The 16,480-nt window shown below is 35.3% G+C and overlaps 1 protein-coding gene across 1 annotated transcript in view; it reads left to right on the top strand.

Moving 5' to 3' along the window:
• Positions 1–1,742, top strand: part of gabrb4 (gamma-aminobutyric acid type A receptor subunit beta4) — a 37,378-nt gene extending 35,636 nt beyond the window's left edge. The window contains exon 7 of the mRNA XM_067375451.1: positions 1,389–1,742. Within this exon, the coding sequence (XP_067231552.1) occupies positions 1,389–1,742 (354 nt within the window). The remainder of the gene's footprint in view (positions 1–1,388) is intronic.
• The last annotated feature ends 14,738 nt before the right edge of the window (positions 1,743–16,480 follow it).

The raw sequence follows: 16,480 nt of genomic DNA, 5'->3' as shown, positions 1-16,480 counted from the left end.
AGTCTGCTTTATTGCCGCAGGCTTCTCTTTCAATCCAAGTGCCATGATGTACCAAGAGATAGACCGATTCATGTTTCCCTCCTCAAAATGTGTCAGCCATTTTCATACTTAGGATTAGTTCACTTCAGAATTCAAATTTCCTGATAATTTACTCACCCCCTTGTCATCCAAGATGTTCATGTCTTTCTTTATTCAGTCGAAAAGAAATGAAGGTTTTTGAGGAAAACATTCCAGGATTTTTCTCCATATAGTGGACTTCACTGGGGTTCAACGGGTTGAAGGTTCAAATTGCAGTTTCAGTGCAGCTTCAAAGAGCTCTACACGATCCCAGATGAAGAATTACGTAATCATGTTGGAAAGGCCCCATCTCATTTTCTCATCCGACTTCATTGTTTTACCTTTTTTTTTGTAAAGGGCGTTTGACTTAGTCTTTGGACGTTCACTTTGTAAACACTGGATCTTACTTTGTCGCACGTGACCTTTCCAACGTGATTACGTAATGCGTGACGCATCGCAGAGCAGTGCAAGATGAGCATTTGTGGTTAAAATGTTTTTTTTTTTTTTTTTTTTAAATGACCAATCGTTTCTCTAGATAAGACTCTTATTCCTCGTCTGGGATCATGTAGAGCCCGTTGAACCCCAGTGAAGTCCACTATATGGAGAAAAATCCTGGAATGTTTTCCTCAAAAACCTTCATTTCTTTTCAACTGAACAAAGACATAAACATTCTGAAGTGAACTAATCCTTTAACAACTGTGTTGCCTAAGCTCAGTTACTAAAATAGAATTAAGCCATTTGTGTCTGTGTACAATGCAGGCTCTTTCTTATTCACCCTCGTAAAATGCACTTTTGTATTTTTCAAAAAATTGTTGCTTGATTGTCATTGAGTTTATATGGGCGTTTTAATGTTCTCTTCATTTTTTTTTTTCTTTCACATCGCAAGGACTCCATTTCAGCGCCGTTTCAAAGCAACACCCTCAGGTCATATACACAGCGAAGAAATCTGTATCTCGAGGAACAAAGAAAAGTTGGGGTACATGCATTTAGAAATCACATCAGCTGAAACAGTGGAGATTTAGAATGAGAAGTTGATGAAATATTGTCATTGTGTGTGTGTGTGTGTGTGTGTGTGTGTGTGTGTGTGTGTGTGTGTGTGTGTGTGTGTGTGTGTGTGTGTGTGTGTGTGTGTGTGTGTGTGTGTGTGTGTCAGCCATCGCATTTTGGATGAAGTCTTGTAAATCTTCCCGAGTGAAGTTTGTTATAGCTGTGACATCACATGATCATTGCATCCGCATGAAAGGTTGAACGGAAGCAAATGCTGTTTGAGACTAGTTTAGGGCTATCCGTTTGCTGTGGCCGCTCATGACCACCCCTCTCTGTCTTTATAGGTGGATGCGTACGGAAACATTCTTCTCACCACTCTGGAGATGAACAACGAGGTGATGCCATCCGACGTAGGCAGTAGCGTCAGTGACTCACGGAACTCCGTCATGTCCTTTGACAGCTCCGGAGTGCAGTTCCGCAAGCCCATGGCTTCGCGGGACGGGTTCAGCCACCACTCGTTGGACCGCAGCGCCATGCGCAGTCGCGCCAACTGCCGGCTAAGGAGGCGCTCGTCCAAGCTGAAGCTCAAAATCCCCAACTTGACGGATGTTAGCACCATTGACAAGTGGTCCCGGGTCATTTTTCCTATCACTTTTGGATTCTTCAACCTTATCTATTGGTTGTATTATGTGAATTGATATGCGTTCCCCTAGGAAACATGGGCCATATTTTGAGAGCACATTGAATTGGCTTTGATACAATTGGAAAATATGTGTACACATATAAAGTTGATACATATGTATATGCATATTTCTATATATTATATTTCTATATACACACACGTGTGTAAAATCTAAAGGACTTTTCTGGTGTAAAAAACGTATTATATAGAATGACTTGAATGTTTAAGAATAATACAAGAGAAACATTTCAAGTATTTGAATTTCTTTTCCTTCTGAAACAAACGACAAATAACAAACGCCAGTCCCTTGTTCGAGGGTACGGAACTAAAGACTGCATGATATTTTCGCTAAAAGAAAAGATCGCAAGAGAAAAAGGACACATCTGAACGTCTCATCGGCTTTTTATTGATACTGTAATCAGCCTCTCGTAACCGCAGCTCATGAAATCAGAAGTGGCTTGTGCATTTCGGGGAGAGTCAGCCGAGCAGGACCCCAGACCCGATCCACTGCTTTCCCCCGTCCTCACGGAATTGTCCGTTTCTACACTGTACAGCAACCTCTTTTGCAATTGTGTGTCATTCCTTGATTTTGCAAGTGACAAGCATTCTCTTTATCGGACCTCAGCTCTGGTCAATGGTTTACACTGGACGGCCATCTTGAGTTTCAACCAGTGCATCCAGCCCAGTGTCAGTACATTTCATTCCCTCTCGACCATTTTTCGCAGATTCTCTTTTCTTTCATTTTTGGGCTATAATCATATTTTTGGAGGGCGGCACCTAAACATGCTCTAGAGGTAGTTCATTAATAGATAATAAGCCACTGGTATGCTTCATTCATCAAGAATTTAAGAAAATGAAGAAAAAAAAAAGAGAGAGAGAGAGTACATTCATACATTCAGTAGCCTTATTGCCATGGTCAGGTAGTATTGGTGTTCTTTCTTTACTCTTGTTCCTAGTGCATTTCATCTGTTCTATTGATACAGTATTCATGAACATCTTGTAGAGCTTTGTGTTGTTTGGAATGGAGGGAAACCCTTAGTGAGCTGTAATGTTTCTTTAGAACTCGGATATGAAGTTAGTCCATCAACTATGTGAAAAATGTACAAAATAAGGAAAGAAAAGAAAAGATTCTTGTGTATTCAACAGGGGATGTGACCATGTTTTTATCTGTTTCATGTTTAAGTCAACCACTCTGACCATAGTGTGACCTGATATTGTATATATTCAGTCATTGTAGTGATCCATCCCAAGAATGATATACGCTGATGTTTTTAGTTTCTCTAAAATGTGCCTGTCTGAAACCTGAAGGATGTGTCCTCAGTTCATCAATCAGTGAAAGAGGGCCAGATGACCCTTGATCTTTGACCTTTCACTTTAAGCACTGCAGACCCACCCACAGCTCTGACGTTTTGCATCTTGGGATTGAATCTCAAAGATGAATGACATCAGCATAATCAGGAAAAAGAAAAAAAAAAGAAAAAAAGAAAAAAAAAAAGCTTCTGAGTCTTTTCGGGGCAAAATGACATGTACGATAAAAGCCATGAACTGAAGTGACAACCAAAAAGGCCTATAATCCATTTCTCTTTTTTACCATTTACCTCTCGCCACCAGTTCTTTTGGGCTTCGCCTCATTTTGATTTACCTCAACTTCATTGACACTTAGGTCGCCAGATCTCCATGTGACCGCGAACTCAAATCCATATCAGTCCATCCACCATCCATATTCATTCAAATCTAATTTCTGGTAGTCTCTAGATGTCTCAATGCTCAGAGTAGATCGATGAGTAGAAGCATCCCAACAAATGCTTCTCAAAGCAATGTTGGATCAGTTCTCGGAGATGCGGATGAGAACTGCGTTGCTGAATAACTGGGCAAGGGGACATTTAAAAGCGAGGAGGGTCCGGTGGTGCCTTGGGAACACGAGAGCCCTAGACTTGCTTGAGTTCCTTGAGGAGGATATTCTGAGCAGGCCTCAGACCTCAGAGCTCAACAGAGTCCCTTGGCTCTCGAGCCCCACACCAGACCTCACAAGAGTCTTATAGGTGTGAACCAACCACCAAATCACCAACAGATCACCCATTCCATTGAGAAACAATGGAATAAGGGGAAACTAGAAAGCTGTACCTCAGGGTACTTGCGAGGTCCTGTTACATAGAAGCATATTTGAGGGATTTCCACTTATTGTGTTATTATTATTTGTTATTGTGAGCATGACCATAACACCTGTGCAAGGGAGCCAGTACTCTCAAGTGCAAAGTGAGACATGCACAGTTGCATGCACAGTGTAGCAATTAAGTTAAGCGCAAATCTGCACTAAAAGAGGATGGAGGTCAGAGTGCTTTTCACGAGTAACCCTAGTTACTATGAGTGTAATGGGGGTGCCTTGGCCAATTACAACTCCCAGTTGGCATTCAAGATGCTGCAATGCTTTGCCAATGAGGGTTCAAAGGCAGAGTAGTTAGTTACTGATTTGGTATCATTAGTATACACATTTAATCGATACTGTTTAGATATGAATTTACAATGTAGGTCAGACCTTTTAAGCTACAATATCAATCCAACGTTACTAGTGCAGTGTTTAGCGATAAGTTGAAAATGCCAACTCAACCATTAGCCAACGTTTCTCTTATTGCATTCAAGGGAACCAGATCAGTTAGAAGGAAGAATGTTTTTTTTTTTTTCAACTGGAAAATAGTTTGTTTTGCCTTTGATACATCGGAAAAGGTGGGATATACATTGTTTCACTATTAACTGGTAGGACTGCACAATTAAAATGATGCTGATATATTTTTGTATTAGATATTACTGCTCTAAGTTATCAATCGGTGTTAATATGCGCTCTAATTTTTATCTTTGAGCGACTAATGATAGAGCAAAAAAATTGCATACAGTATATCATAATCATAACCAGTGGTTAGGTATTATTATTCATGAGAATAATTAGAAATACTTAGAAGTAGTTGGTACAATGCACATAAGTTAGCGCCCATTTACTACATAGCGTTCTAGTAGACTTGCTGGCACTATGCAGTCTTTCTCACTAATGATCAGTTTATTGTTCCACAGGGTAACCTGAATCACTATTGGTCCATGCGTCCTGACCAATCACGATAGGCAAGGATTGAGTTTGTCAATAGAGAGGGGATTAGCAACATGCTAATGCAGCCATACTGTGCCACTGAGACATGCTGGATGTTGAATTTGTTCAAGTGGATATTGTGTTGATCATCAACATGTTCTTGTAGCACCAGCACTCTGTTAATTCACAGTGAGCTTACAACTAGAACAGCTTTTTGGAAAGATTCTGGTTTGTGGGCATTTGTCCCTGCAGGATTTGCCTTAACAAGATCACTAAGCATTTTCATGAAATATTTCTGAGCAATACAATGCAAATACAACAAAGTTCATGTGAGAGTGATTCTCTTTTAACTCAATTCAAGCCTTAAACATGGTTATAGAGCATTATAATTTGATCATTGGACATTTGGGGTACAATTCACTTATCAGTTCTAGATCCTTAATAGAAAATATAGTGACAAAATAGTTCCCTCAAATGTCTCACCCAGGTACTTTGACTATGTTTCCACTGCTTAACCTCAGAGCCATGAAGTGTAGAAGCAAATATTTATCCAGGTTTAGCATTACGTTGTCTTTCCATTTGTCAAACTTCAGAGCAAAAAATAAATAAAATAAGGTAATTGTGGCTTTATTCCTCGTAATTTCCCCTTCGCAGGGAGTTTGATTGACAGGTGATCTAACCAATCATTTCGCCGAATCCGCCATTTAGTTCGACGAAGCAGTCAGGGAAGTTAGTAGAGGAGTCGGTGGACTTGAACTTAAAAAAAAGGTGTGTACTGACATTTTTCCGCCGTTGAAACAACATTCCTTCTGATGTTCATTCATGTTTATTTGATGCTATTACTTAACTAGTAGGAAGAGATGATCGGTTTATGAGCTGCTTGAACTGAGGCGCTACAGTGATCTGTCACGACACATTAAAGAGACACCAAACAGTATTTATTGTCTTTTAAAAATTACAAAATTTGAAATTTGAGACTTTGTTTCATACCAAAGTAACCTGCTCTCCCGTCTGTCGATGCGTTGTCAGTGTCCTCTTTGCTCCGCAATGTATTTTTCACTCTTTTTTCATTTTTTCACAAACGGCATGGCTTGTTGGACGTAGCAACAGTAACTAAAGGGGGCGGGTCTTTGCGAATTGCATCTTAATATCTCACTTACCTAGATATATATCTTGTTTTTTCTGTTAATTGCACATTTATATCTAATGTTATTCATAATTTAGCATAATTGTAACATTTATCTTACAATTTCAACTTTATTTTCTGTAATTGTGCATATAGTTCTCGTAATTGCAACTATATCTCAAAATTATGATATTTTTTCTTGTAGCCTAACAGCAATCTCGCATCACTGTAAAAAAATATTTTCAAGATTTGTTATCACAACATTTTTTTTCTTTTGTCAAATAAACCTAGATAATGTGGTTCAGATAACATAATATTTTGAGCTTCTGTTGATTAAACCAGTCGCCTTCATTGTGTTAACTCAAATTTTTAATTTCAGTGAACTCAAAATTTTAAGGCAACCAGGTAACTTACTTTAAGTTAAACCAACAGTTCTTTTTTGCAGTGCAGTTGCGACTTTATATTTCATAATATTGACTATTTTCCGTAATTGCACATTTATTTCTTAGAATTGCATCTCGGTGTGTGTCTCTCTCTCTCTCTCTCTCTCTCTCTCTCTCTCTCACACACACACACACACACACACACACAAATGAGTTTTATCCAAGATATCTGGTTCTGAGTTTTGTGAGTGGAAACATGGCTAGTGCAGTAGTTCACATTAGAATCTGATATGAATAAAAGTGGATTAGATGACAAGTAGCAGAACAAAATTTTCCTAGAAAATGGACACACAGCCTAACTACTAATTTATTTATAGTTAGCCTGCTTGCCCAGTTTGTTAAGGCTGCTGTATAAAAACACTGATAGCTGTATCAGCACAAGTTGTTGTTCTTGAAATACATTCTTAGCTATCAAGGTAATTATACACTCTCACATATGTTTCACTGAGTTGGTGCATGCAACAAATCATTCTAGCATTTTAGCCTTTTATTTGAAAGTTTATTATTTCACCATAGTGCTAGGATAGATTAATTGTTGTTAAAACCAATTTGCCAGTTTACAAGGGTCATTTGGCCAAAATACTCAGATAAATGTAGCAGCGCTCGGTTAGGGAGGGTGACGGTAGTTGATTCATGGCAGTCTTTCTTTCTTCTTTCTTTCATGGCAGTCTTTGTTCTTTTTTTTATTAAAATAATTTAGTTTTTGTTATCTTAATTTCAAAATCACATGCAGACTGAATCAGCATGGTTATCTATTTTTTATTCCTACAACTTTTGCTGTGTCTTTTGTTGTGTATTTGTTTTATATGATAATAGTTGATCATGAAGGCTGGTGAATCTGTTACAAGTCTATCGAAGAATTTGTCAGATGGGTTTAAATTTGTGACAGAAATTGCTGCTAATTAGCTAGTCATGAGCAAATCAGGGTTCAATCGGGACCATCTTAAGATACATGTATAATTTCTAGCATTTGGCCATTATTTGCCACCTTAAAACTGTGTTTGAAAAGAAATGGGCCCTTCATGTCTATATTTGTGACAACTAATCTTGCACACTCTCTGAAGAATAGTGGCTCAGCCATAGATACACTGTTACAAAAAGGCAGACTCCATCTATTGCGATGGACGTTATTCAGGAAATAATGGAAATTTAGGGCAGTCGTGAACAGAATTGTGTAAAGGTAGCATACTCTTGAGCGTGGATGGCCTTTTTTTGGAGAATGTGACTCTTCGTAATACTAAAGTATGATTTCTTCAGTGTAATTTGATATCTGGTTAGGAGACAGGGGACGCATTTTCCTTTTGCCTTGCACTTTGCTTGAGTTTTAGACAAATATATTGTTTTTGTTCTTTTTTCAAAAGAGCTTTGCACAACTTCTATTGGGACTCAATGCTAATGTGTTCTGATGAAAATGGAGGACATAATTATCTACGCACTTCACACAAATCACCCCATATGCTCACTTCCACATTTTCATACCATTAACATAACTCAACAAATCATCGAATAGCTTTTACTCGAGTACATTGTTTTTGTCTTTTGCTACATCCACCCATGATGCAGGAGAAAAGGAAGTACAAAAACTGTTGAACTGATTTTAATGTGAATTTTTCTTGCCTCTTGTGTATATGTGTAATTACATGTGAATTGTATTGTAAATATGATATCTTTCACTTATATTTCTTAATGCATGAACAAAACAGGGCAGTTGGTAATAACAGCTAGCCTCAATGCTACTGGCATGGACAGCTTTTGCAGCACCGGCATAACTTCTGCAAATGGAACCTATCTCTGAAGAAAAAAAAAGAAAAAAGAAAAAGAAGAGGAGAAAAACTCACAAAAAGATACCGGTTTTGTTTTGCATGTCTTACGTTTTCGGAAAGGTTTATTTTCGTAATTTCTTTTTCTATTCTAAAATTGGCAATTCATATCACCCTCACATACAAGGAAGGGAAGCGTTTTCTTCTTCTTGTACACAGAGATCGAACCAAACACTGTAAATCCTAAATTAAATATAGAAAAGAAAATGAAAAATACTATCTATATCAGAGAATTATGGAGAAAATGATTCATGGAATTCATCCTAAAAAAAAAATATGCGAAGAATATGCACATTTTCATCCTCTCTTGCTTTTTTTGAAATATATATATCACATAGAGTTGAGAGTAGATAGACACACCTATTAAGCCATTAGTTCAAACTAGACTAGACCTGCTTACATCTTGTTGAACAAAACAGCAAGTTAAAGTCTCATGCCATGAGAATGCACGACTGGCAATGCAAATTCTCAGAGTTTGTTAAAATGTATGGGCCAGTAACTTTGCTGTGCTGACTTTCTTTGCACCAGGATACTGATATAGCGAATTATAACACATAAACACAGCACACACACAAGTAAAGTACTAACCTGAAGTGAAAAATCCCCCCCAAAAAAGAAAAAAGAAATTGGCAAATATCTAGGGCAACCGCTTCATACCTAATTTGAGAGTTCAGTCGCTATTCAGTACTGTTTCGTTTCATTTCTAGTTGCCTGTGTTTGTTGTATTCTTTAAATGAATGGTTTACTCTTATTGTTGATGTTTTCTCATAGAAAGGAAATATATTTCTACTTTACATCCTGCCCTGAAAGTAAAATGCATTCTGTTTATGTGTTGTACTGGTTTTGTTCTCATTAAGCTCTTGGTTTGATTCTGTTGAACTATTGAGGTGTGATGATTTTTGATGATCCATTTGGGGGTATGATTTGTCTTCATGAAATCAACATTTGTAAAGTAAAAGGTTGTATTTTCTTCTTTACTTTTTGGTTTCCTTTTCTTTCTTTTCTTTTTGTCAGTGCCAATTAATGTAATGGTGTCGGTCAGCTTTTCTAGGTGTTTGAGCAAAATGTGTTTTTTACTAATACAAGATGTTACAGTATGTGGTACAAAAAAGGGTTATAAGTAACCAACTGACTTTTTACAAATAAAGGCTTATACAGTAAAGAACGACAACGCAGAAGTCTTTTCATTTGCCATTTGTGGACTATCGGTTGCATTTCTTTTCTTTTGACTGTTGGTTTAAACTAATTAGTCCCCAAATGGTAAATCATGTATGTTTTTAGAACATGATGTGAGGAGAGACATTCAAACTATTAGAACAAAAGTGGTCTTCACATTGTCATTTTCTTTTCCTTCTGTTTTTTAAAGGGCTGCAGAGAAGTATATATATATATATATATATATATATATATATATATATATATATATATATATATATATATATATATATATATATATATATATATATATATATATATATATATATATATATATATATATATACATATATATATATACATATATATATATATATATATATATATATATATATATATATATATATATATATATATATATATATATATATATATATATATATATATATATATATATATATATATATATATATATATATATATATATATATATATATATATATATATATATATATATATATATATATATATATATATATATATATATATATATATATATATATATATATATATATATATATATATATATATATATATATATATATATATATATATATATATATACATACACATATATATATATATATATATATATATATATATATATATACATACATATATATATATATATATATATATATATATATATATATATATATATATGAGTGAAGACCATAGCAATGTCTTGTATGTTCACTTTCAATTTAATTATAATCGTGACACATTACTAAAGATACACCTCGCGTCAAAACCCTTGGTCCTGAATAAAATACCATCAGAACACCAGCTGGAAGAGTGTAATCTTTGCCCCATAACAACAATAGTCTGGATGCTCATATTTATCAAAATTCTGCAAGAGAATCAGGGATCCCATATGCCGCAAAACAGTATAAATTCAGGAAATACCCGTCTGCAATGCAGTGAACAGTAAAGACTGTGTTCTTTCATTTCACTTGTCCATTGTTTGTGAAATCTGCTAAATTTAACACTGATTATTGGAGTTCCTCTTTACTATTTTAGCGCCATTGTGTAGATATCTGAAACGTTAAATGAATAGGATACGAACTGGTGTCTTATTACTTGTTTTAATCATTAGATGCACCAATTCCATTTTTGTAAAGTTAGAACACATATGTTTGATAAACTATCATCTAACAAAATTCTGGCCTGTCCAACCTTAGAAGTCTTGATGTTGTACAACAATTTCATCATTTTGACATAAATAAGTTTCAAAATTTATTCAAATTTAATTGAGTAAATTTCAAATTGTATTCAATGCATTAAAATATTAAATATTATTTATGATCAGAAACAATGTTTAACATTTCGTGCAAGACCATTACCACATGATTTACCCTTACAACATTTTTAATAAGTATACAGTAATAAAATTCTTACAAATCAGTTGCAAACTATTAGTTTATAGTTAATTCATAGTTAATATATTGTAGTCTCTACATTGTTAATATATTGATAGGCTCTATACAAATAGTGAGTTCTTCATTCATTATCACTGTAATTAACACAATTATTATTGTTTATTTAGCTCATTATCAAAAGAGTTAGATATTGTTTTTGTATGCTTTGTTAAATAGTTCTCACTTTAGATTAGGTCATGAAAAATTTTAAAAATGTCATTATTGAAGTGCTTTAAACCAACCTTTATTAGACATTAATTGCATTATTATTAAGTGTTCCTTAAAATGTTTACAAATGCATTATGCATATATATATATATATATATATATATATATATATATATATATATATATATATATATATATATATATATATATATATATATAATGAATCTAAAGCTAAACATAACCTAAGCATGTGTGTGTGTGTGTGTGTGTGTGTGTGTGTGTGTGTGTGTGTGTGTGTGTGTGTGTCAAGATTTGAAGTGGATCAAGACCTTTCATCAAAGTTGCCCTAAAACCTTCTTCTTAGGACAACTTTGATGAAATGTTTTGATCCACTGCTGTATTTACTCTTAATAACTCTTAATAACAATTTCTTTACTACTTGTTTAAAATTCTGTACATTTTTTATAAACTAAAAAATGCTGGGTTATTTCAACTCAAATTTGAGTCAAATATGTACACACCCAAATGTTGGGTTAAAAATTTAATGTAAAAATTTAACCCAACAGCTGGGTTTGTCCATATTTGACCCAAATTTGGGTTGAAACAACCCAGCATTTTTTAGAATGTAGTTTTTTAGAATAAGTTATCAAAGCATAAAAAAACCTAATATTTTATGAGCTAATTAAACAATAATAACTTAATTAATTGCAGTGACATGATTGAATGAAGAACTCACTATTTGTATATAGCCTATTAATATATTAAGAGACTACATTATATAAACTATGGATTTAACTATAAACTAATAGTATGTTAATGATTATCTTTAAATATATATAAATATGCATGTTTTTGAATACAATAATTGGTAACAGGGTTTCAAAATGTGCAGACCTCATTTAAAACGTATTAAAAATACAAAAGCTCATGAAGGTTAAGCACCTCCTTTCACTGGCTGTTTGTTGTAAGTTCCAGGCACTATTTTATACCCTATTCATGGACGGTGCCAGCTGACATTACTAGTGAATCTCTCAAATGGTACAGATGTGCCAGTACAATTTCACTTCAAAGACACTGACTTCTGTGCATGCAGAGGTTTGGAATCCCACACAGGACAGGGGAGCCAGGTCAGGTCTCTCTTGTAAAAGAGATCATTTGATCTCAATAAGACTTTCTGGTAAAATAAAGGTATAATAAAATAAAATAAATTGCCATTCTGCCCCTGAGAGGAACATGGTTTCTCCCCATCTACTGTACTTACGGCAGGTTGTATACTTGACCGATGTGCAAAGCACAACGCTATCCCAAAAGAATGCAGTAGTCAAGACTTTTTCTCAAGACTTTGTTCCTTATATCTAGCTATCTTCTTTTCATGTCCATGTAGTTAACCAGTGACGCATTAAAGGGAGGGGGATGCAAGACGGAGTAAAAGAAAGATCCTATACAGAATCTTGAGGGAAATACAGAGTTGTTGTTTTTTGCACACCATCTTGCCTTAGTAAACTTTGAAAATGTTCCCAGTGGAGGAGAGGCACTTATGGGGCTGGGAGTGCAGAGATCTGTTGGGAAGATGGAAGCGGAGCACTGAACTAGATCAGCGAAATGTGCTGGCCATTTCCTTGTTCTATTGTCAGCACTCCATAAAAAAACATCAAATATTGAGAGGGTGCATTAACATGGGCCAGAAATTGATGGCTGCTCCGATGAGGGGTAAAAAAATCAGATGAAAACAGTCAAAGAGGTGGAAGATGCCATCTTGGCTCAACTGCTGGACAATTTTCTCCATCTTCAAAAGCAGAGGTCTGTCAGATTTGGTATGTGAAAACAAGTAGAAATTCTGTTTATTTATTCTCTTTTTTTTTTTTTTTTTTTTTTTCATTTTTATTGATAGTATTAAAATAGATGGATGCTTGATAAATACACAATAATCAAATTTTGTGTTTCCTAACATATTAATGCACCATTTGCAACATGAAATGGAATGGCAAAGATTGCAATTGTTTTCAAACACATTTTCCCCAAACTGTTCCTCTGTCTTCCAATGGTCTGGCAAACTTATAAATCTTATGAATCAGAATGCAATACTTTCTTAAGGGGGCCTTGATTATGATTTCACTTTTTTAACTTTAGTTAGTGTGTAATGTTGTTGTTTGAGCATAAACAACATCTGCAAAGTTACGACACTCAAAGTTCAATGCAAATGGAGAAATTATTATTTTAAATAAATCTCTTTAAGTACTACGAAGAGTTGTTGTAGTAGAGTGTTGTTGTCATGCTGTCATTTTATGCCGGACTGCTTCACAAACGAGGGTCAATTCAATGCTGGATTTGTACAGATGATTAACATGACGGCACATGCTAGTGGATGAGTTGAATCAACTCCACAGCAACTACATAAATTTATCCAGTAATCATTCAGAAACGTCCAGTTTCATTCTAAAAGTTGTAACTTCTTCCTGAGTCTCTCCATCAGTGTCGACTCCGGTTTGAACAATGTAAGGCTGAACACCGTTACTGACAATCCTCATTTTGGCTGCGTGAGATTCTCCAGCTTTGTTGTTGTTGAGCTGTTAAAGCTCCGCCCTCTTCTGGAAAGGGGGCTGGGAGCAGCAGCTCATTTGCATTTAAAGGGACACGCACAAAAATGGCATGTTTTTGCTCACACCCAAATAGGGGCAAATTTGACAAGCTATAATAAATTATATGTGGGATATTTTGAGCTGAAACTTCACAGACACATTCTGGGGATGCCAGAGACTTAGATTAGACATTGTAAAATAATATTCATGCCATGTCATAACCGCAATTACGAGATGGCAATCCGCCATGTTCTACCCTGAGCTGCCGAAATGAATCTGCAGCAGTCAAATGGCACAAGTGAGAGCTCTGTAAGTTGTTTACGTTCAATATTATTGTAATGTTATGTGCTTTGAGACATGAGGTAATTTAGCGGCATCTCTCATGACTCTTTGCAAACTCTGCTGTGTGCGTTCGTGTCTTATGAAGGAGGCGTGGCTTTGGAGACGCTGTAAAGGGAGGGCGGGATCTTATGCTTTCACAGCTAGTTTGCTATTGCTAGCCTCTCTGAAACTGCCTACCCTACCTTTAAGTTGTTGTTTTGATATTTCTGATGGAAAACAAGACAATTTTTCAGAGGATTACTGGGTTTTATCAACAGTAAACATGTTTCATACAATTTTGAGATTTCTGGCATCTTATTTTGTATTGTCATTTCATTTTGCATACACATGCTTTATCAACCACTGGCCATCTGTTCTCTGAATATCTGTATTGGTGGCATTGAAAAACCCATCTAGCACTAGTGTTGTGATGACAGACAATTCATGGAAAAGCATACGGTGTTGTTAGCAGAAGGACTGATATTTCACTCGATGGTCAAAGCTATTGTTATGTTGTGCCTTTCAATTCAAGTAATGGTGTCTGCTCAAAATGTAAAAGAGAGGATGAAGATTTACTTTGGGCAGTATGACTAAAAATTACGTGCCTTAGAGGTTGTCCCACATATCTCCAATGCACACATTACACGCATGCATAAATATTCGCGCGCACACACACACTCACATGTACATGCACTCACACACACTCTGTAGTCAGGGATGAATAGATGAGGAATGCGTCTAATAAAATATTAAGACTTGGTGCTCTTTTATCTATATCATATGACCATTGATGCACAAGTGAATCTATTTCTCTCTTTCTGCATTTTCATGTCTATCTACCTCCACTTCCTCCCACACATACTTATTTGCTCATTTTATTCTCAATTCACAAGTGATCCTCCAAAAATGTCTGCCAATCGCTTCATGTGAAACATAATTGCACTAAAGGAGACTAATGATTCCTAGTAATTCCATGGCAATTTCATTGTGTGATTCAAACAAACATGCATTCCCTTGTGGATTGCATGTAGCCAGACAGATGCCTTTGCATTACACACCTTATTAATCATTTTACTGCTCCTTTGTCAAATAAAAGCAGTTTCACTGGCACACGTTTCCATGAAAAACACTGTGATTTTAATATTTTTGTTGTACACATTGCTCTGGCATGTCACTCGTGTTTGTGACATGCTATGGCACAGCATAAGGAGAGCGAATATGGCTGGAATATAATCACAGCTAATGTCTAGGCTGGTTTCTCTGGAGAACAGGAGATGTGAGCCATTTTGTTGACTGAGGCACACACGTCTTTGTCATCACTTGGCTCCAACTCCCTGCAGCTCTGGCTGCAGATGGTTGACTGTGTTCTTTTAATCAACACCACCCTCTATTGGCAAGAACAGTCGACTGCAACTCATTTGTATTTTTCTTACCAGGAGACATTGAGGGTTCCTAAAAAACACACTGGTAACACTTTGGTATGGGGAACATATATTCACTATTAACTACGACTTTTGCCTCAATAAACTCTTAATTTTCTGCTTATGCAACGTTAATAAGGTATTTGCTGTAGCATTTAAGTTATAGGGTAGGATCTAGGGATGTAGAATATGGTTATGCATTAATATGTGCTTTATAAGCACTAATAAGCAACTAGTTAAAAGAACTGTTCCTTATACTAAAGTGTTAACATATTAAATTTAAAATAACTTTCCAACACATCCACTGGATGATTAAGAGCACCTACAAACTAGAGAATGCACAGATGGAGTGTTTGATGAATGTGCAAGATGCAAATAGAATTTCCAAAAATAAATAAATAAATAACACTGGAACGGCTCTATTAAATTTGTGTTGGGTAATGAATGACTACATCAGAGTTTGATGCAGCAAAGGTTTGGAATTTTAGTCACAGTAAGAGAGAGCACCACTTTGGCAAAGAGTTTTCTTCTCTGTGTTGATCTATTTACTGTTTAAACATGCATTTTGAAGGGATTTGCTTTTGAACTATGATTTGCAACTTGCTAGAGGCAGCCGGTATTATGGAGAGATGATATTCACCTTTTTATTTTTATTTTTATTTTTTGTGCTGATCAGTCAATATACTTATTCCAATGTGCTGGAGAATAAAGACTAATGATCTGCTAATTTGTTTTATGCTACACTGGGTTAAAAACAACCCAAGTTGGGTTGAAAATGGACAAACCTAGCGATTGGGTTATTTTAACCCAGTGGCTGGGTTAAATGTTTGTTATGTTGAGTTAAATGTTAAATATTTAACTCATATTTAACAACTGTTTAAAAATTACTGTAATGCTTGCTTGAAATAAGCCCAAAATATGTTGGAAATTAACATTTATTAATATGTTTAATGAATAATAATTAAACAAACATTTATTAAATTGCTTATTAATAAATTTTCACATTTTGATGATTATTGTCACCTCTAGTAATTATGTCTGATTTTTAATTTTAATTTGGGCTCATTTTAAGCCAGCCATATAGAATTATTAAACAATATTTGGGTTAAAGGTGCCGTAGAACATCTTTTTAAAATAAATAAATGTAATATAAGTCTAAGGTGT

The sequence above is a fragment of the Chanodichthys erythropterus genome, chromosome 22, assembly GCF_024489055.1.
Source record: "Chanodichthys erythropterus isolate Z2021 chromosome 22, ASM2448905v1, whole genome shotgun sequence".
Lineage (NCBI taxonomy): Eukaryota > Metazoa > Chordata > Actinopteri > Cypriniformes > Xenocyprididae > Chanodichthys > Chanodichthys erythropterus.
This window is presented reverse-complemented; position numbering and strand designations above follow the sequence as displayed.